Source organism: Peromyscus californicus, unplaced genomic scaffold (genome assembly GCF_007827085.1).
Source record: "Peromyscus californicus insignis strain IS unplaced genomic scaffold, ASM782708v3 Scaffold_7__1_contigs__length_154581171, whole genome shotgun sequence".
Lineage (NCBI taxonomy): Eukaryota > Metazoa > Chordata > Mammalia > Rodentia > Cricetidae > Peromyscus > Peromyscus californicus.
In genome coordinates, this window is record NW_026294595.1 from 39,362,286 (window position 1) to 39,385,123 (window position 22,838).

A 22,838-nucleotide genomic window follows, 5' to 3' on the forward strand; every position below is an offset into this window, starting at 1 on the left:
GCACAGCGCTGTCTCTCTTCTGTGATCCCAGCAGAGATAGGAAGAGAGCTAGTTCAAAACTAGTCTTTTCTACTCACTGAGACTCTGTCTCCAAAGCCTAAGAGATGGGGATGTAGCTCATGCCTAGCACATTAAAAGCTCCAGCTTTGACTCCACATTCAGAAAACAGATCCCATAAGGAATTCCAGAGAATATGTATGAAGCCCCTCAATGACCATCACCACCTCCTTTCCTCTAAGGATGTTCTTTGACCCCATTCCTTGCGTGAACTACTAAGTAGTTAAGGCAAAAGTTTATGTGCTTAAACTGCTCATCAGCTGTACTATCTTTTCATTGTGCTTTAATATCAAAATGTTTTCTGTCCCTCTCTTATTTGAGAGACAAATTTTAGAAAAGTTTACCTTATTTTTAATAGTGTATGGTTTACCAAAGTTTCTCACAATTTAAACATTGAAAAATTTGTCTTACTAATTTAACAATAATTGACAATTTTAAACTAGTGAATAGTTCAAGCTCACTGATATAATTATGAGATCATAATACATCAAATATCTTATTAAATGATAACAGGTGAGAGAACTCCTATTGTGCTGACATCATCGTGTCTGAACTGTTATTTCCTATGGGATTCTGAAATGCAACGAGTGCTTCAAGGTGTCAAAATGAGACTGAGCTGGTTAGAGGCCAGACTCATCTGTGTAAGAAGTTAGCATCTCAGGCAAAATTTTGAATGTCCTTTGCACTTGTAGCGTTGTCGGCTGTACTTTATACAAGTATCCAGGTGTGGGCAGTGATTCAGGGCTTTGGGGATCTTTCTTACCGGCCCAAGGATCCAAGGCAGTCCGTGCAAAACCTGGCCAGCAGCCCGAGTGAGTAGGAGCCATGTGACTCTGGTGAGTTGGAGTGTGCAGTTGCCTCCTGCTTCAGAGCTACCTGATCCGAATACTAAGCAGAGCGAGTGCCGGGCTGAGTGTAAGACACCGGAGACACTGCAGAGCAAGGTGCTTTTTCCAGAGGTGTTACAGAACATGGACATTAAAGACCAGGGAGCCCAAATGGAGCCGCTGCTGCCCACGGTAAGAGACAACCTGCGTCAGCTTAACCGCTTTGCCGCAGAACCTGTCAGGCAAGTGGCGCGCTGCTAGGTGCTGGGAGAGTGCACTTTTGGGGTGGTGGAGAGCTCCCACAACATATGGACAGGGTCTCCTCCCATCTCCGGAGACTGAAATGCTTAAAGCACGGAGCACATGCTCCCCCCCCTTCTCAATATGGATGCAGCATGGTGATGAAATGTCTCATGTTTGTTGCTGTTTGAAGAAATGGCTAGCCTTTAGTAGCAGGGGCAGTTGTGTGTCTTTCTCCCTGCCTGTTATTGCTTATCTTTCTGTTTCTGAGGCTTTGCAGTGCTGGCCCAAGCCCCTATAAAGAAGCCCCCCTTTATCCTCTTTAGCCCTGAGACATTTCTTCCCTGTGCTCCATCCTCAGACAGTGGGGTGAGGAAATCTGCTGCTGTTGTGAATCTAGAGATTTAGTCTCCTCAGAAAACAGGGAAAAAAGATCGTGTGTGTGTGTGTGTGTGTGTGTGTGTGTGTGTGTGTGTGTGTGTGTGTGAGAGAGAGAGAGAGAGAGAGAGAGAGAGAGAGAGAGAGAGAGAGAGAGAGGGAGGGAGGGAGAACTGTCAGTGTCTTTCTCAAGGGGAAGTGTATCACAGTTCATTTATGTAGAAGGTATAGGTTTTTGGGAGACAGGCATACTATTCACATTTGAGTGTCTGAAAGGTTGCTAAACTGTCACTTGGAATTAGCCCATCTGTTTATCGCTGGGTCCTTTAGCCGCCTGCTTAAATTTAATTTTTGGAGTGATTGATTTGCCTGTCTTCTACACAATCCTTCTGTCTGGCACACAGACTTTGGATTTCAGGCAACATCCTTTTTAGTCCGGGGCAGCTCATGTTGCTGTGTTTAAGGGCAGCATGGAGGAGGGTGCGGGTCAGCATTTACTTGATGAAGCAGAGATGCCAAACGTTAGTTCCTAGCCTTCTATCAGCGTGATCATGGTTCAGAACAGTAGAAATCTCCGCAGCACCAAACCACAGAAGCGGCTGTTTTTTAGCGGTTCAGTTGTGACCCACCTTGCAGACCAGGACCGCGACAAACTGTCTATTTCCAAATCCATACCCATCCTTCAAACACACAGCTAAATGATATCATAGGAGGATAGAGCAATTTCTGGGCCACTGATTTAGGGCCTTTGGCTCCAGCCAGGCTGTAATGCTGCAAAAAAGATCCGGGTTGCTTCCTGCATCAACTGTGGCTACTGAGCATGCCCAGTGCTCCCCAGGACGCCAGGTTTGGATAGGGAGGGAGCAGAGAGGTGGGAAGAACAGAACCTAAATTAAGAGCAAGGGCAGTGTCAGAGAGGGGAAAAAAGAAGTATGTCAGTTAGCCTGCCTGCTTAAAGCTAGAGCCATTTTGTGTGTGTGTGTGTGTGTGTGTGTGTGTGTGTGTGTAGTTTTGAAAAAATGAGTAAAAGATTTGTGTTCCCCCTTAACTCGAATAGATAACATAAATTATGGTTCTGTGGTTACTCAGAATAAATAGTGTTAATGATACCAGGAGCTGTTGGTCTATAAACGACAGGGAGGAACTATAGCCAGGAATTACAGGATAGAGATTTAGGAAAGATTAAATATAGAGGGAAAAAAATCCCTTTTGTGTCAGGGGGGTTCGTGGGGGCTGGGACTTGTCCTAGAAAAGCAGGCTGAGGCCAGTTTGATGTGGCTTATGGATTGTCACTTGGTGGGAACAGTTAAAGGATTTAAGACCAAATGAGGATTATCTGGAGGAATTTAGAAATGGATGACATTGCTAGGCTAGAAGGGCAACGGGTTTGTGACTTAAAAGAGCAAAGGGACATAAAAGTTTGGCTAGGAAAGAAGATCTACAATGTTTGGTAGAAAGATTTAACAGCCATATTTAAAAGTTTGCATTTCCTGGGCACTGATGGCTAGTATAGAATAGCTGTATATTAATGGTCATGCAGAATCATGTTAGCAATATGTTATAAATATATAAGCCTAAGAAATTAGGAAAATGGCGAATTTTTGGCCTGATTTTACATTTGTATAGTGTTTTTAACTTCTCCAATTGCTTTAATTTTTAAAGAAGGTCATATGTGCTATGTGAAGCAGTTTTTATTATCTTCAGTTTGAAGACAATCAATTGAAGCACGTGGAGTCTAAACAGAATGTTGAAGGTTATACATAGTAAGGGAGCCAAGACTAGAATAGAGATCTTCTAAAACTTGCTTACTACAATCAGTTTCTGAGCTCTTCATGTATACGTATAGAAAGAGAAAGCAGTAGCTTTGGAGTTCATTTTAGAAAACCCATCAGATGACTTTGCAAACAATGATCTGAGAGGCAATGTGACAAACTTATTTAGGAACATCCTGTGCCCAAACCTGACACTGCTGTGAATTTTTTCTGTAACCTTGGAAGACTGAGGTCTTACATTCCACAAGTGAACAATGGGAAGGCTGTGGTATATGGTATATGTAATTGATTTCTATTCATTCATTCGTTTCTCTGTGTGTGGGGTGTCACTTTGCACGCCATGGTGCTTGTGTGGAGGCCAGAGGACAGCTCTAAGAGCCATTTCTCTCCTCTCATCATGGGTCCTTGAGGGTGAAAGAACTCAGGTCCATCCGGTTGACAGCAGGCACCTTTACCAACCGATTTGTCTCAGGGGTCAAAGGCCACATTTTAAATGCAATTGGGACCATATAGGAATGGATGGTGGAATTTAGCATCTTTTTGTGTTTATTTACATTTTCCAAATGTCCAACTTCATTATTTTATTTGCAGAAAGGAAGTTACAAAAATTTTCTATAAAATTATATTAGGGAGTGGAAAAAGTTAGAAAAAGAGAACATGGATTGGCTAAGTAATAGTTCTATTTAGTTTGAGTCATAATCTAAATTATAATTTTAATTTGAAATGAAATTGTTACACATTACTACATAGGAAGATGTAGTATAAGAAATCAATCTTAATTTTTACTTGAAAAGCTACTCTAGAAAGGTAAACTATAGAAATAAATATATACATAGGGTGCTAAGGTTGTGAGGAAGGGTGGGAAAATCTAAACTATACATGTATTAAGTTTATGTTAAAAATTTTTAGGTCAGATTAAGGAAGAGGGATAGTTTAAAATGTAAAGGAAAAATCTGGGCCAAGGTGGCAATCTAAATATAATCAGAAGACATGGTGATATATTCATGATATCATTTTAGTTTAGCCTTTGATGATGGTTACTTTAGAAATCGAAACTGTACCTACACAGACAGAAGTGCATTACAATGTTCTGAGTGTGAATGAAGAAATGTGAGTACCACTTCCAACCTTTGTGTCCAAAGGAACTTCAACTCAGTTCTTCTCCTATCTTACAAGGTATAAGACCATTTGGCTCTTCACATGCTGTCTCTGTCAGGCTGTGCAGTAAATGTTAGCTGAGATTTCTTATGTATCTACGTGCAGGGACTTGAATCTAGGAAGTTACACATCGAGACAAGCACTTTACTATTGAATACTATTGAACCACATCCCAGTCCTTTGTTACATTTTTTAGAGAAAAGAAATGTAACTTGAAGATTTAATACTTTCTTTTTTATCAAATGGAGTCTTATTCTGCAATCTAGACTGGCCTCATGACAATTCTCTGCCTCAGCACTGGAAGAACTAGGGTTGCAAATATATACCATCACACCTGGCTTACAGCTTATGTCATAAAAATGACCTCGTGCTTTCCTTGGGGTATGTTATTTTTCTTTAGAAACAAGGAATAATTCATTTATAATATACCATTTATGACATTTTTAATAGACTTTATATTTTATATGAGCATACTAAATAATGGGGTTTACTATGAAATCTACATATATAGATATAAATATATGTAATGTACTTTCCTTATATTTATTCTCTCTTTATCCTCTCTTCTTCCTTCTCTGTCATTAATCTACATCCTCTTCTCTAATTTTCTACATTCATGTCACACACATACACAGTGTTTTATTGGATTTTGCAAATGATGCAATTTTGTTCTTATTAGCAACTAAAAATTCCATTTTTAGATATATCACATATTTTATCTATACATCTGTTGGTAGACAACCAGATTGCTCCATATCATGCTATTATGAGTGATGCTACAGTAAACATGGATATGTGGGTATCTTTGTGGTATGCTGACTTAGATTCCTTTGAGGAGATAGTGATGAGCGTTATAGCCAGATAATATGGTAATTATATTTTTAAGTTATTTTGCATCTCCATACTTATTTCTGTGTGGCTGTATAAGTCTATGTTCCCAACAGTAGTGCACAGTGGTTCCTTTCTTCCTGTATCCCCTCAGCAGCACTTGCTATATGCAGCAGTCTTTGTGATAGCTGTTCTGACTGGAGTGAGGCAGCATCTCAGTTTAGCTTTGCTTTGCATTTTCCTCATGACTAGGGATGTTGAACATGTTGTCATATGTCTCTATTAAGAACTGTCTGTTGTGTTCGTTTGCTGATTTGTTTATTGACCGAGTGATTGAGGTTTGGGGTACTTTATTGTTTGGGTTCTATGTGTATCCTCCCTGTATATTCATTTGTTGTCAGATACAGAACTAGCAGTGATTTTCTTGGCTCTGAAGGCTGTCTCTTCACTCTGTTGTTTCTGTGAAGGAGCTTGTCAATGTCATGCAATCCCTTTCTTCAGTTCTTGGAGTTAGGGACTATTGCATTAGTTTCCCTCTCAGAAAGTCCTTGCTAAAGTCTCTATCTTGAAGTATCTTCCCTACACTTTTCTACAGGCATTCTGAGTTTTCAAATCTTATCCTAAAGTCTTTGGCCCATCTTGAGTTAATTTTTTTGGGGGGTGGTATGGTCTGAGAGATACAGATCTAAGTTCATTATTTTAACATTATTCTCACTTCATTCTACATGTGGATATCTAGTTTTCCAAACTCCATTTGTTAATAGGCTGGTTTTTTTCATGCAAAGTTTTTTTTTTCACCTTTAAAAATAATTAGATGGATGTAGCACTTTGGCTTTATTTTTGGGTCCTCTACTCTGTTCTGTTTGGCTATATGTCTTCTTTTGTGCCAGTATCATGCTGTTTTTTTTTTTTTTGTCATGATGGACTCTGTAGTATGATTTGAGTTTAGATTCTGTGACTCTCTAGCATTGCATTTTATTCTCAGGATTGCTTTGACTTTTGTGGGTGAGTCTCTTATGCTTTATTTATGAAGAGTTACATTAAAGTTTTTGATGGAAATTGCCTTGAATCTATGGGTAGGTTTTGATAGTAGAGAATTTTCACAATATTAATTCTGAATAGGTTTTATATTTTTAGAGCAGTTTGCGTTCACAGTGATATTGAGTAGGAGATGCAGAGGTTTTCCATACACCTTTTTTCCTGTCTACATATATAGCCACTTTTATCAGCTACAGACTATACCAACAGAATGGTATATTCTGTTTTGGCTGATGAGTGTATATTGACACTCTTCAGTCAGTGGTAGGATTTTTTGTTCCACCTTTCTGCCTCTATGCTGGGATTTTGTCTGGCTTGAACTTGCTCATATTTTGTGCATGCTTTTGTTGTTATTATCTAAACAGTCACTGTAAATCCTGGGTCATCTAGATTTTTCTCCTATGTTATCTTCTAGTGGTTTTATAGTTTTGTATTTTTTAAATTTCTGAGTCATATTGAGTTACTTTTTTTCTGAAGTATGTTAAGTATATGTTGAAATTAATTTTTTTTGGTATATGGATATCTAGATGTTCCAGAGTTCTGTTGACCAAGATTGTCATTTATCTACATTGTATTGCCTTATTCTTTTGTCAAAGATCAGGCATAATAGACTCTATATGGCTGTAGGTCTCTTTGTGGTCTCTCTTCTGCTTTCTCAATCTACTTTATATATTGTTGTAGCTTTGTTGTAAGTCTTGATATTGAGTGCTGCCAGTCCTTTATATTTACTACTCTTCTTCAAAAAAAAGTCTTTTGAGGATTATTCCCTCTCTACAAAAACATAGGATCGGTTTACTGATATCTGTAAGATGATTTACTCGTTTTCTCTTGCTTGTGATTGCATTGAATCTGAAGATCAGTTTTGGAAGAACAGATGTGTAGCAAGCATTCTTGTCAGACTAGCTTTGGACCACCAGCCCGCAAATAACAACACGGAGACTTATTATTAATTATTAAAGCTTGGCCTTAGCTTAGGCTTTTTTCTAACTAGCTCTCATAACTTAATTAACCTGTTTCTATTACTCTGTGTTCTATCATGTGGTTCAGTTATTGGTTACTTCTTCTTAGAACAGCACATCCGACTTGCTCTGAGTCTGCTGGCAAAATCATGAGCCTAGATTCCTTCTCCCAGTTTCTCTCTCTCTCTGCCCAGAAGTCCAGCCTATACTTTCTCTCTAGCTATTGGCCATTCAGCTTTTTATTACACCAATCACAGCAATATGTCTTTACACAGTGTACAAATATCCCACAACACAGATGTCTAGAACATGACTTTTCCTCTTAATGGACATGCAGTGTTTCTCTATTTAGTCAGTTGATTTATTTTGTCAGTGTTTTTCCTCTTCCTTAAATGGACCTTGTATGTATTTTGTTACATTTATACATAAGTATTTTTGGCATCAATGTAAATGTTAATATGTTTTAAATTTCAATTGACAACAATTAATTTTTGTGTACATCTTATATCTTTCACTTTGCTGTATGTATTATCTTCAGGAGGACTTTTTGTTGGTTATTTAGGATTTTCTACATAAACAATTATTTTGTTTCCAAATAAAGAAAATTTTTATTTCTTCCTTTCCAATCTATATTTCTCTCTTTCTTTTGCTTTAATGTTATTGTAGTTACGGCAGTGTTAAAATAATAGGAGTGAGAGGGGACATCCTTGCCTTGTTCCTGGTCTAAGCTGGAAGCTGTGAGTTTCTCATAATGAAGTGTGATATAGCTGTAGAACGTTGTAGTTGCTCTTGATTGACCTGAGAAAGTTCATCTTTGTCCCTGGTTTATTGGATTTTTATCATGAAAAGGAGTTGGATTTATGTTAAAGATCTCTTGATGTTTATAAGAGATATTGGTCTGTAGCTTCCTTCCTTCCCTCCCCTTTCTCTCTATCCTTCTTTTCTCTCTTCTTCCCTCCCTCCCTCCTCCCCCCCTCTTTTTTTTAAACAGATGTACTTATTTAGTTTTCCTATTAGGGTAATGCTAACCTCACAAAACTGACTCGGTTTCTTTTTCTTGAAATTTTAGACGTTGTATAATTTATTCCTTAACAGTTTATTTGAATTTGCCCGGGGTATCATGGTGCTTTTTGTTGTAGAATCATTGATACAACTTCTTTATAGATTCTTATATTTTTGGTAAGAGGAGTGTAGAAATAAACTAGAAGTTAGAGTTTAGACTAGTCCCCCCATTTTTTTTGAGATAGGATCTTACTATATATATATATATAGCCCTGGCTGGCCTGCACTCTCTCTATAGACTGGGCTGGCCTCAAACTCAGTGATTCTCCTTTCTCTGTCTCCTGAGTGCTTGAATTAGAGGCATGTGCCACCATGCCTAGCAGACTAGTTTCTTGATTTACAGATGATGAACCTGAAATTGAAAGACATAAGGAAATATGTTTACGGACATACCATTTCTGATCGTTAATAGTGAGAGCTCAATCTAGTACCTGAATCTTTTGATTCTTTGTTCAGCATGCTCTATATTATTATATAGTCCTGACTTAGCACAGTGGCACTATCTGAATGGCACATTGAAATGGTATTTAGGTAAACTTTATGAGGCAATTCTAGATATTATTTCAGGCTCATAGGTACAAATTCTTCAAATCCTCATGGTACTCCTGAAATGTTGCTAATGTCTTCCATCTTCACAGATGGGAATTGAGGCTCTGAGATATGAGGAACTTACCGAGTTTCACATACATAATGAGTACTTACCTAAAGTTGGAAAATATTTCATCTAATTAAAAAGTAATTACATTCCTTCAAAGCTAATAAAAGATTCTAAGAGCTGGAAGTTTGAGAATACTTTACAGAAATCCTCTCTAATTTGTGCTGCCCATATACTTGTGGTGTGGGGCTGCCATTAGTTCCTCATCTATGAGTTGGAATTTGGAATTATTCCCCTTCATGCTGGGATTTTGTTTGGCTTGAAAGAAATTTTGGGTTGGGCATTAAAATGTTTTGAAACAACATTAGATTACAGTGACAGTCACATTACTTGTGGAATATTATTTTAACTAGGCAAAGATGTGTCACATTTGTTTATGCTGCAGAATATTACCTTTTTTTTGACTTTTTGAGACTGTGTTTCTCTCTATAACAGCCCTGGTTGTCCTGGAACTCACTTTGTAGACCAGGCTGGCCTTGAACTCACAGAGATCCTTCTGCCTCTCCCCCCCCCCCCCCAGTGCTGGGATTAAAGGTGCATACCACCATGCCCAGTGATATTACTTTAACTGTGTAAAAGTGCGTTACATTTGTTTATGCTGCCTTTGTTAACCATATAAGATATGTTACATTTGTTTCACCTGGCCTGCCTAAGGCAACTGATTGGTCTAATAAAAAGCCAAATGGCCAATAGCTAGGCAGGAGAGGGATAGGTGGGGCTGGTGGGCAGAGAGAACAATCAGGAGGAGAAATCTAGACTCAAGAGAGGAGAGAAGGAAAAGAAGAGAATGAGGGAGAAAGAGAAGGACATACCCAGGGCCAGAAACTAGGCAGCCACCAGCCAGCCAGACACTGGAGGAAGCAGGAAAGTAAGACATACAGAAAGAAAGGTAAAAAGCCCCGAGGCAAAAGGTAGATGAAGCGAAACAGGTTAAATTAAGTTACAAGAGCTAGCCAGAAATGAGCCTAAGCTAGGATGAGCATTCATAACTAATAACAAGTCTCTGTGTCATGATTTAGGAGCTAGGTAGAGACCTAAAAGAAAAAGTCTGCTACAATTACTCTATAAATTTACTAAAAAAATCTTCATTGAATTGCATACTTAAAATGAGAACATTAGGTGATGTGTATTATACACAAATAAAATTTTTTAAAAATAAATGAATGAAAAATGACGTTTCTGAAGTCAATGTGTTGGCACATGTCTTTAATCCCAGCACTCAGGATGCAGAGGCAGGAAGATCTCTGGGTTTGAGGCCAGACAAAATCCCAGCATGAAGGGGAGAAGTAATCCCACATTCCAACCCATAGGTGAGGAACTAATGGCAGCCCCACACCAGAAGGGCATGGGCAGCACAAATTGAGAGGATTCTGTAAAGTACTAACTTCCAGCTGTTAGAATCTCTCTGCTCTATTCTAGTGTTCTCTAGTCACACAGGTAAGGGGTGTGGTATAGATGGCTGAAGTAGGCCTAAGCACCCAACAATCACTCATCTTCTGGACTCTGACCAGGTGTGTGTCTCTATGTTAATTTAAACCTGCTGCAAAAGGAAGCTTCTCTGATGAGGACTGAGAGCTGCGCTAATCTATAGACACAGAGACAGCTATTTAGAGAGCAGTTTGGTGCTGTGTCCATTTAGTAAAGTAATCATAGTAAGTGTTTCCCTGTGTCTGTACCCTCCCTAGCCATGGGCTGTTGGCCAGAGTCCAGCTCCAGCTATGAGTTTTATCCTGTATAGTGGGCCTTAAGTGAGTCAGGAAGTGGTGGGCTACTGTATAACCTTTATGTCACCATTGCACTGATGGGCATGCCTTGACAGGTCTGGTGTTTTCGTAGTTAGCAGGGTTCACAACTGGGTAAGTCTGTTGATGACTTTTCTCTCCTAGTAGCCTGCCTAGCACCTTCCAGCACCATGAATGCTATCTGGTAGACAGGAATTTTCTAGATCAAGACCAGCTTGATTTCTCCATGTCCTGTTATCCAAGGAGGTGGTGTCTTCAGCAGTATAGTCTTATTGTCTAGTTCTGGTAGATTCCCGAAAGGACAGTAGGGGAGAGGATAATCGCCAAAACAGAGACTTTTAAAATATAAATCCCAATAGGTAGTAAATGAAATCCTCACTCTCATGTTTCCTTATTTAGCATTTATTACATAATGTTTAGCTATGTGACTTCTTCATTAGGAATATATTAGTATTACATTTGTATGTGCATACATAATATTTACATCCTGTTTCAGTGGGTTTTACTCTCTTTGAAGCTGTCCGTTTTAGGTGACTTTGTGCTACTGTCACATAGCCAAGTATATTGAATTTCTTTCTTTCTTTTTTTTTTTTTTTTTTTTTTTTTTGGTTTTTCAAGACAGGGTTTCTCTGTGTAGCTTTGCGCCTTTTCCTGGAACTCACTTGGTAGTCCAGGCTGGCCTCGAACTCACAGCGATCCACCTGGCTCTGCCTCCCGAGTGCTGGGATTAAAGGCATGCGCCACCACCGCCCGGCGCATTGAATTTCTTAAATGTTCCATAAATAATTTGTTAGACAGCAATACTAGTGACATTAATGAAGAGCTAGATCTTTGGGTTGGATGGTGCTAGCTGTTCTGATTAGAAGTTATGCCAACGTTGATAACTTAGCTACATGTTAATGTCTTACTCTTCTTATAGTAAAACAGGAAAACTTAATAGTATCTACCTTGAAGATTTGTGAGAGTTAGTGAAATACATATATATTTGATACTCTTTAGACTAATGACAAGTAACTATGCTTGCTGCTATTATTATTGGCATTACATCCTTATTTAACCTATCACCAGGACTGTGGAAGAAAGATGGCTCAGTTGGTAATGTGCTTGCTGTACAAGTGTGAGGACCTGAATTTGGCTCTCCAGTCCCCGTGGAAGAAGTTAGCTGTGGTGACTTGTGCCTGGCATCCCAGGGCTAGAGAGATAGTGACAGACTCCTAGGTGCTCACTGGCTAGCTGGTCTAGCAGGATTGGTGAGTTTCAGGTTCAGAGAGAGACCCTGTCTGAAAAAAGGGGGAGAACAACTGAAGAAGACATCTGAACTGACCTCTGGTCTGCACACACAAGCACACACAGCACACATGTTCCACAGTAAAATTTTTAAAAATACATCACCAATTTTCCTACAAATATTCTATTATTTAAATGTGTTTAATACATAATTTAGAAATTACATATCACACCTCTTTAATCTTCTCTAATTTGTGACCTTGACACTTTTGACGTATATAGGTCACTTAAAGATATTACTGTTATTATTATTTTTTATAATTTTGTGCATTGAGTTTTCATTAAGTTCACCCTTCCTCCCTCTATTCTTTTCCAGATCCCCAAACCTTTCTTCCCACCCAACTTTGTGTCTTAAAACAAAACAAAACAAAAAACTGTTTATTTCTTTTCTTCTTTTTTCTTTCTTACTTTTTTTTTGGGGGGGGGGTTTGAGACAGGGTTTCTCTGTGTAGCTTTGGAGCCTTTCCTGGAACTCACCTGTAGCCCAGGCTGGCCCACTGCCCAGCTGTTTATTTCTTATTGTGCATTTGTTTGAGGATTTTATAATAAGATTCAACTTGTAAATTTTTGGTCATTAATACCATGGAGGTGATGTTCCCTTTTCTATGCCTCATATCACTTGACACATGACCTCTTGTATTTGGTGCCGTTAACCTTGATTGTGGAGGCAATTCTTAGCTTTTGGAACAACAAGTAAAAAAAGCTTTCCTTTTGTCATAAAATCCTGGAGAGCCTTTGAGATATGCAAATGTGCTTCCTTCAAGCTTTAGCATCCTCATGGTAAATATTTCCTGTAGTAAGTATTTTATTATTTCCTGCATGGTGATTTTTCTATTTCTCTTATTCCCAACTATAAAATGTAGGATCTAGGCCACTTGAGAGCCTGGGGGCTCAGGCTTGTAATTCTAGCTACTTGGGATGCTGAGGGGAGGATTGCAAATTCAAAACCTGCCTGTGCTACATAGTAAGTTCAAGACCAGCTAGGGTGTCTTAGTGAGACTTGTCTTTAAAAAAAAAGTTAAAAGGAAAAAAAAGAGGGCAGTGAATACAGGTCAGTGGTTGACTGTGCCTAGCACTGAATCATTGCTGTCGGTCCCTTTCCCAGGTTCGTTACTTTTGTCTTTGTTTGTGACCCATTTAGGTTAACTAGGGAAATCTATGTGACCATGGAATTGTAGCTAATTGTTTGCTCCTGGTGGCATCATTAGTGCATACACAACTAGTGGCAATGACTCCCTCTCCCTGAATCTATTAGTAACAAATAGTTCAGTATCGAGAAGAAGAGCCTTGAACTCCTACTCCATCAATGCCTCGCTATTGATGGATGCTTTCTTATGTATATCTAATGTATCAATCTTTTTTTTTTAATTAAAAAGTAATACCAGGCACATACCATCATATCATGGCTGGACTAGGTGATCCAGTAGGAGGAAAAGGGTCCCTTAAGCAGGCAAAAGAGTCAGAGACAACTCCTACTCCCACTTTTAGGAATCCCACAAGAAGACCAAGCTACTTAGTCATAATGTATATGTAGAGGACCTAGGTCAGACCCCCTACAGGCTTCCTGATCTCTGTGAGCCCTGATGAGTCCCAGTCAGTTGATTCTGTGGGCTGTGTTCTCGTGGTGGTATCCCTGTCCCCTCTGGTTCCTTCGATCCTTCCTCCCCTTCCTCTGCAGGAGGGACTCTGCATCTGTTCCCATGAATTGTTGGATGAAGACTCTCTGGCCTTTTGATGACGATTCTGGTCTCAGAAAACTCTTCAGGCAGGACACACTGTAGGTCAAAGGCTTTGTGGCTGGATTGGTGTCCCAGTCCTTCCACTTGAGGCCTTTCCTGGCTACAGAAGATGGTGGGTTCAGGCTGTGTCCCCCAGTCCTAGGAGTGTTGATAGGGTTACCTTCATAGATTTCATGGAGTTTCCATTTGCACTAGGTTTCCACCTCACTCCTGAAATGCTTACCAGTCGTTTCTCCCGGTGTTTTCTCTTTCCCTCCACCCCTACTTGATCCTTCCTGACCCCAACCCCACCTGCCCCCAGTCCACCCTCGAAATCTATTCCATTACCCCTTCCCAGGGAGTTCCCTGCATCCCCTCTTAGTCCCCCTCGTTGATTAGTCACTGTGGGTTTGTGGACTGCAGCATGATTATCTTTTACTTTACAGCTAATGTCCCCTTCATGTTTATTTTTCTGGGTCTGGGTTACCTCACTCAGGATGATTTTTTTCCAGTTCCATCCATTTGCCTGCAAATTTCATGATGTCACTGTTTTTAATAGCTGAGCAATACTCCATTGTGTAAATGTACCATATTTTCTTTATCCGTTGTTTGGTTGAGGGACATCTAGGTTGTTTCCAGGTTCTGGCTATTATGAGTAAAGCTGCTTGTGAGTTCATGATTGCTATGACTGTGTCTTGCCCAGGAGATGACATTTTTCAGCCTTTTTCCCTATATTCTGACTCTTTCATTTTTTTTTTCTGTTCTGTCTTCCAACAATATTACCTGATCCTTGAAAGGGATGGTGTATAATTATATAATATGTAAAAATTAACTGTAGTTTTTCATTTGGTTACAAGATAAGAAGTTTCCATATGATTTTTTTTTCATACCACTTTCGTTTTGGCTTACCTTCCCCCATCTTATCTCCCCTGTCTCCTCTACCTCCTCCCTGATTAAAACTTTCCTCTCCTTTTCTACTCTCATAGTACCTATTCTATTCCCTCCATTCCTTAAGAAATCTTCCTCCCAATAGCCTCTTTCTAATTTCCTGGCCCCTATAGGCCCAAGTGGAACACACAAGTTAGCAATTTGAGGTTAGGATCCCCATATAAGAGAGAACATGCTGCATTTATCATGCTTTCAGTACCTACCTCAATATAAGTTTTCAGTTTTAGGAATTTACCTGCAGATTTCATAATTTCATTTTCTTTTGCAACTGAACAAAATTTCAGTTGTGTATATATACCACATTCACTATCAGTTGATTGGCATTTAGGTGGATTCTGTTTTCTAGCTGTTATGAAAAGAGCAGCATCATTGGATCTAGCATCCTGTGGGGTTTTGTCCAGGAGTGGACTAGCTGAGCCAGATGGTAGTTCAATCTCTAGCATTTTTGAATAATCTCTACATTGATTTCTACAATGGCTATACCAGTGAATAAGGGCTGCTTTTCCCCCACATCCTCACCAACATTTGTTACTTAGTTTTTTTTTCTTTCTTTCTTTCTTTCTTTCTTTCTTTCTTTCTTTCTTTCTTTCTTTCTTTCTTTCTTTCTTTCTTTCTTTCTTTCTTTCTTCCTTCCTTCCTTCCTTCCTTCCTTCCTTCCTTCCTTCCTTCCTTCCTTCTTTCTTTCTTTCTTTCTTTCTTTCTTTCTTATGAAATAGAGTCTCCTTTTGTAGCCATGACTGGCCCTAAACTCAATATGAAGGTCAGAATGGCCTCAAACTCACAGAGATACTATTGCCTTTGACTTGCAAATGCTGTGATTAAAGACCATTAAGTCAATTATCATTTGATTTCTTGAGACTGGGGTGAGATGTTGTCTCAAAGTAGTTTTTTATTTGCATTTTCTTGGTGGCTGATGATGTTGAACACTTTTTGAAGTGTTTATGATTTTATTTTTAAAAATTAGAATGCAGTGAGCTGGCTTTCAGGTCCTATTACCTATGATCGGACACCTTGCTCACCCTTGATGCGGGTTGGGGGTGGGGGGGTGGTTTGGTCCTGACTGAACTGAATGTACCAGGATTTGCTGTTCCCCTGCATGGGAGGACTTACCCTTTTGGACGAGGGCATGGGGGATGGGGGGAATGCAAGGGTGAGGGAGGGGGAGGAGAGATGAGAGGAGGATCTATGGTTGGTATATAAAATGAGTAAAAAATTAAAAAAAATAAAATGCAGAAAAAGTGATTTGTTCAATGTGGCCACATTGGGAAAAAAAATAAGAGATTCCAGGGAAACCCCCAAATCTTAGGGGTCCTGCAATGAGATTAAAGTTTAAGTAGAGGGTCTAGGTTAAAGTAGTACTAGTCAAGTTGTAGTCCTGCTCATCGTTGTTTGGGCTTCAGTCTTTACATGTAAGGTGATCTGATGTCAGGGACCAAACATGAACCATGGAAAAGTACTAGCTAGGCCAGAGAACAAGCCACAGGCCCTAAACCAGATGCCCCCAAAGATAAAGAACAGGTCAGGTAGGTCAGGTAGCATAGCAACAGAACAATGGGCCCTGACCAGTGACCTTACCACCTAGCACAACACCCTGCAGCCTCACGACTTGCATGTATGTCTCCCTTCACCTGCACGTGGGGCACATCGTACACCCCTTCCGTCCTTCCTGCCCCCTCACCCTCCCATGCTATATAAGCCTTGCTGAGGAGAATAAAATTTGCAGCTTGATCAGAACCCTGTCTTGCTGTCTTCCTTCGTGTCTCCCCGTCCCTTTCATTCTCTCCCGCAGGTGGGTCGCCCCCGTTGAGACCCCACTAGCCATGCATAAGAACTACTTTTCATAATCTCTTGGTTTTTAGTTAATTTTGCAAGGACTGAAACAATCAACTCCATCTTGTTGATTTGGGTCAGGGTCTTATCATGAAGCTTAGCTAGACTCGAACTTACAATCATCCCTTTTCTGTTTCCTAAGACCTGGGATTGCAAGTAAGCACTGCCATGCCCAGAGTGACTTGAAGGTATTGTTGATTAACTCTCCAAGAGTTGGTTCTCCAATGTCTCTTGATGCTAGGAAAAGACTCACAGTGCATGATCTGATTTGATCCATGCTGTAGTGGAGGGTAAGTGACAAATGTTAAGAAGTCAGTACCAATGAACCCTTTGTGCCTCTTAGGTCAAGCACACCTGGCTTATCCTGCTTGTCTTGTGAGTAATGTCCCAGCATCATAAAATTATTGTTCAGGTTCCTTTGTCAGAATCTGTGCTTTTGTAGAATGTTAGCAGTTTACTTAAAAGACTTTGAAGAAACACAAATGTCTCATAACAGACAGTAGTAAGCTATAAGAAAACATAACCAACAATAGTTAAACTATTTTGAAAATTAAGTAATTGTGTACAGATTTACAGATACATAATATATATCAATCTTTAGATGGCTTATATAGTTAAGAGGCATCTTACTTATAAAGAAATAATTAGCATCATGACACAGATACAGATTATATGAAAGATATATATAAGGCAAAATTTAGACTCTTTTGTTTAGTAAAATAAGTCTATAACACTGACAATTAAAATTTTAAATCTCTTATAAGTTTAGGGAATAATGCTAATTATTACAAACAGATTATGTATAAGTGTATCTCATACATACAATAACAAAAGACTTATTTTGTCAGAGTAAACAGACATATATCCAGGTTTTAATTAACAAGATTGACTTTTATCTATCTTGAATCTGAGTCTGGATCTCATGCTTATAGAAGCTTAATACTTAGTTCTATTAAAAATAAACCAAAAATAGCACAAGCTTGCACAAAAATATTAACTCAAACTGCAAGGTGTAAACCTTTGGTTCAATAGTTAAATTTTGCACACATTTCTTATATTTATAGGAGAATTTTAAATTTTCTTAAGCCTCCCTATCTCTCTTAAGAGTATAATTCAGGGGTGGAGTTTCTGAATTAATGAGCATTCCCTGCACAAAGAAACTTCTCTTATGAGGTCTAAGAGTTGCTCTTGTATATGGTTAGAAAAATAAAAATTAAGAGAGAAGTTTTATACCAAACCACTTCAGTAAAATAATAGTATTAGGTTTACCCTGGAGCCTGTGAGTTCTGCAACTATGGGTTCTTGGCCAGATTTACAGTACCAGGAATGTATTTCTTCTATGGAACAGGCCTTAAATCAGAAAGTGGTTGGTTACCTCTGTAACATTTGTGTCACTATTGAACCCATGGGCATTCCTTGATGTGCCAGTCATTACTGTAGCTTACAGGGTTCACACCTGGATAACTTTTCACCCTAGCCACCTACATAGTGCCTTACACTGCTATAAGAACAGCAAATGGGAGAAGCTTCCTGGTCAGTATTATCTTGATTTCTCCATGTCCTGAAACAGAAGTGTGTGGTGTCTTCAGCAGGGGTCTTTCTGCTGAGTTCTTGTAGGCAACCAAAAGCAATGAACAAAACCTGTATTGTTTTGAAGAGTCTTTGGGACACCTCTGACAATAACTTGAGGTGAGGGATCTCACACCTGGCACTGAGCTTTTTAACTAACTAACACCAAGGATTCTTGAAAAATCCATTTGTAAACATGCTAATATATATGTATATATTGGTGAAATTATTAAGGCCACTCCACGTAGTTAAAAGGGAAGTTTATTTTGTGGGGTAACTTACAAGTGAATGGATAGTTTACAGAGTCTGGGAAAGGCGTGGCACAGTCCGTCGGTGTTCTCTGGAGAACTCTGCTTGGTCTACCTCCAGTGTCCAGGGTCCAGGAACCAAGAGAGCCGGTGCATCCAGATCTTGGATCTTCAGAGTCCTTTCTTGGCCCCACCTTGTAGGTGTGACCATTACCGAAGCCTCAATGGGGGTTGGAACTTCCAGATCAAAGCTGGAATGGCTACCCACTACATGTATATATATTCATATAAACAGACTATTCATATAAGACTATTTAATTGGAGTTACCCTACACAGGGTATAATGCTCCTCCCAGAAGGTTTGGTTTCTAATACATTTCTCTTAAGAAGCGTGTCTGCATATGTAGCAAATTAGTTGCAAAAATGCCTAGCTAATGAAATTTTGCATAATCTTTAGTATGTAAATAACTCACGTGATTTAATGAGTTTGAAATTCTAATTGATTAACTACCTTTAGTTAATTAAATTCCTTTATGGTAATCTTTTATTGAATAAGAACCTGGCCAAAAAAGAGGCTTCAATATCTATTATTTGTCAAAGAAAAATAACAAATGAAACAAAATTAAATTTGGTTTTGAAAACATTCTGGAGACAACTTAGATTATAATGGAAATTTTAGTAAAGTCACAGTAAGATGAAAATCAATGAATCATCGCCTACCTAATGCTTCCATAGCAAGTGATGAGAGAAACAATTCAGAAATAATATTTAATAATCAGAAGCAATTGTGTATTGGAAGGGCCTATCTTTCATTCCTAAAGGTTGAATGGTTATGGTATGTTAACATGTAAATTGTCTTATTAAGGATCTGTTAGGACAGGTATTAATACCTTATTTATTGACATCTCTGTATGAGAAGGATTTGGGGACTATCTAATATTTTTGCCTCTTAACTTTATATACTTTTACATGCTCTCAATACCTCAAGAGTGAAGTGTTTTAATAGTAATTTTGTCAAGATTTACAGTTATAAATCAGCCGTTGTGGTGCATGCCTTTAATGCCAGCACTCGGGAGGCAGAGGCAGGAGGATCTCTGTGAGTTTGTAGCCACCCTGACCTACAGAGTGAATTCCAGGACAGCCAAAGCTACATAGAAAGACCCTTTCTCAAACAACAGCAAAGAATTACAGATATAATAGTAATATTTTTCATATTATAAACTTCTTATAATAATATTACCTTGTAATATAGTGAGGGCTATACTTTTATATGTATAGATCATAACAAACACTTAAAGAATAATTTTCAAGAAAGGAAATGTGATTTTTTTTATTAGTCCTACCTTGATTTTGCCTATTTTTTTATACAGGTTAGTGATTACCTCATGTTAATTTTATTTTTTAACTTTTTATTTTTATTTTTTTAATTTTTATTTATTTATTTTTTGGTTTTTCGAGACAGGGTTTCTCTGTGTAGCTTTGCGTCTTTCCTGGAACTCACTTGGTAGCCCAGGCTGGCCTCGAACTCACAGAGATCCGCCTGCCTTTGCCTCCCAGAGTGCTGGGATTAAAGGCGTGCGCCACCACCGCCCGGCCAACTTTTTATTTTTTTCTCCAAGTTTCATAATGGTTCAAATTATATGAATAAAGACACAAGAGCTCATATTTAGTTATCTTGGATAAAGTCTGCACAAGAAAACACCCTACATTGCTTGGATTGTCAAATTTTCAAGAAAGTATGATTTTTTAAAGTAACATTGTTAAAGAATTTTATATTGGCTGAACACTTGGTTGGAAACCAAGTAAAGTAACTTAAGTCCAAGAGCCAGTCAAAGTAATAAGCAATGAACATTTATCACATGCTCTGGGTGTGTGTTTAGAAGTTTCATCATAATACAGCTCCCTCTTTAAGGGTCTGTATTGTATGTGAAACCCTCCTAATGTTAGTAAGCATCTACCCCTAAGGCTGAGGAAAGGATAATCACTCAGGAAAAAGGTGACACTGTGTTTCAGGATGCATATGATACTTCAGCTTAAAATAAATTATTCTTGTAAGTACTTGAAAAAAGCTTAAAATTCTCCTCCTATAAATATAGGAGATGTGTGCAAAATTTAGCTATTGAACCAAAGGTTTACACCTTGCAGTATGAGTTAATATTTTTGTGCAAGTTTGTGCTATTTTTTGGTTTATTTATAATAGAACTAAGTAGATAGATTTATTAAGCTTCTATAAGCATGAGATCCAGACTCAGATTCAAGTTAGATAAAAGTCAAATAAGGCTACGACACATAGTGGCAAAAATTTAGTGTACTTTGTTTAGACTGAGTGAATCCACTTAAGACTGGCTAGATTTTATTGTGATGTTCTTCATTCTAAGTAACTCAGTTTTGCTTGGTAGCACCTTTAAACAATTGACTCAGGATTCCAAAAATCAAACAACACAAATTTTTCTTTGTACCTTGTTTTTTACTAGTTTGACTTATGAATCACAGATAAATGGAAGACATTTCAATGTTTGAAGCAGAAAACATCAAGCTAAGTTAGTAATTTTCACAGTATATTTCTCAACAACTGTAAAAGTTGTCACAGTTACACATTAGAAATAAAATTCATTCTTTCCTACTCTATTATTACTTGATTGGAAAGAACTATGTATGAATCAAAAGAGATTTAAGAGAATGTTTTAAAATGTCTATATTAGTAAATTTATATTTTGTAATCAGTACTACTGAAAACATTTTAAAATCAGTTGATAAATGATTTCTTTTCCTTTTTTCTTTCTTTCCTTTTTTTTTTTGACAGGGTTTCTCTGTGTAGCTTTGGAGCCTGTCCTGGAACTCACTCTGTAGCCCAGGCTAGCCTCGAACTCACAGAGATCTGCCTGCCTCTGCCTCCTGAGTGCTGGGATTAAAGGTGTGCACCACCACCACCCGGCTGATAAATGATTTGTTTATTGCTTGTAAGTTAAATTAACTGCATAACCAATTTTGCATAACCATTACCACAGATATTTTTAAATTTTAAATCATTTTAAAGTTGAAAATAGTTTTATGTAATATATTCAGATCATGGTTTCCCTTCTCGAATTTCCTCCCAGATCCTTCCCAACTCTCCATCCATCCAAGACCACACATTCTTTCTCTTTCGAAAACAAGCAGGAAAAATAAAACAAACCAAGCTGAATAAAACAAAACAAACTGTAAAAGAAACAAAAACAAGGAAAAAACACTAGAAACACATATACTCCAACCCCTCCCCTGTCCACCATATAAACACAAAATCGGAAACTGTGATATAAGCAAAAGACCAGTAAGATAAAATATGTTCAAACAAAGCAGTTTGAGACAAAACACCAAAATACCAGTGAGCTCATTTTATGTTGGCCATCTACGGCTGAGCATGGGGCCTGCCCTTAAGTGTGCAAACAGTTGAAAATTGTGGATAGTTTCTGTGTTAGGGATGGGGGCTTGTGTCCACTTCCCCTCTCAGTGCTGTGGCCCCATGTGGCTTGGACCTGTAAGCATCTCTGTCAGTTCGCACATGCATTAGTCCTGTGTATCTGGAAGACACTGTTTCCTTGGTGTCCTCCATCCCCTCTGGCTCTTAGGATCTTTCCACCTCCTCTTCTACATAGCTCCCTGGACTCTGATGAAGATGTCCCATTTAGGACTAAGTTTTCCGAGGTCTCTCATTTTCAGCACATTGTCCAGTCGTGTGTCTCTGTATTAGTTTTCATCTCTTGTGAGACAAAGCTTCTCTGATGATGGCTGAATGAAACACTGATCTGTGGGTATAGCAGAATGTTGTTAGGAGTCTTTTTTTTTTCCTGAGACAGGGTTTCACTGTGTAGCCCTGGCTGTCCTGGACTCACTCTGTAGACCAGGCTGGCCTTGAACTCAAGAATTGGTCTGCCTTTGCCTATGGGTGCTGGAATTAAAGGTGTGTGCCACCACTACCCATCGAGGAGTCATTTTATTGCTAAACTCCTTTAGCAGGACAATAGCATCTGGTTTTCCTCTGGGTCCATGGCCTGTCTAGTCTCAGGTTCTTGACCACCCGGGCAGTGTTGGACATGATTCCATTTCTTGGAGGGGGTCTTAAATCTAATCAGATCATGGTCGGTTACTTCCCACAAGTTCTGTGCTGCTATTGCACTAATGTTATCAGGCAGGCAGGTTGCCATGGTAGATCAAAGGTTTGTAGCTGTGTTTTGTTCACCTTTCTCCTCTGGTAGCACGCAGAGTACATTGCAGTACCATGAACTCTAGTCGGTGGTGGTGAAGGCTCTAGTTTGGCACCAGCATGACCTCTCTGTGTTCAGTGAGATATGTAGGTGTTGTCTTCAGCAATAGGGACTTACTGTCATTTTTTTTTTTTGAGAGCAGCCAACAGACATGGCAATAGTGCGATTTGTTTGGGGGTTTCCATGGGGCCCTTTTGGCCAACAACTCAATCAGATATAACCCACTGGAGGTTTTACTTGGTGTTAAGAGATGTCTTACTGGGGCTTTGCCTCCCTTG

At 38.8% G+C, this 22,838-nt stretch overlaps 1 protein-coding gene across 5 annotated transcripts in view; it reads left to right on the forward strand.

The window, feature by feature from the left end:
- Positions 1-703: 703 nt before the first annotated feature.
- The window catches only part of Slc4a10 (solute carrier family 4 member 10), a 265,310-nt gene continuing 243,175 nt past the window's right edge, over positions 704-22,838 (forward strand). For 2 of the 5 annotated variants that reach the window (XM_052726361.1, XM_052726367.1), the window contains exon 1: positions 705-1,076. In XM_052726361.1, coding sequence (XP_052582321.1) covers positions 1,029-1,076 — 48 coding nt within the window. In that variant the 5' untranslated portion in view covers positions 705-1,028. Of the gene's footprint in view, positions 1,077-22,838 lie in introns of all 5 variants that reach the window. The other 3 variants (XM_052726365.1, XM_052726366.1, XM_052726362.1) reach the window with 2 other exon arrangements.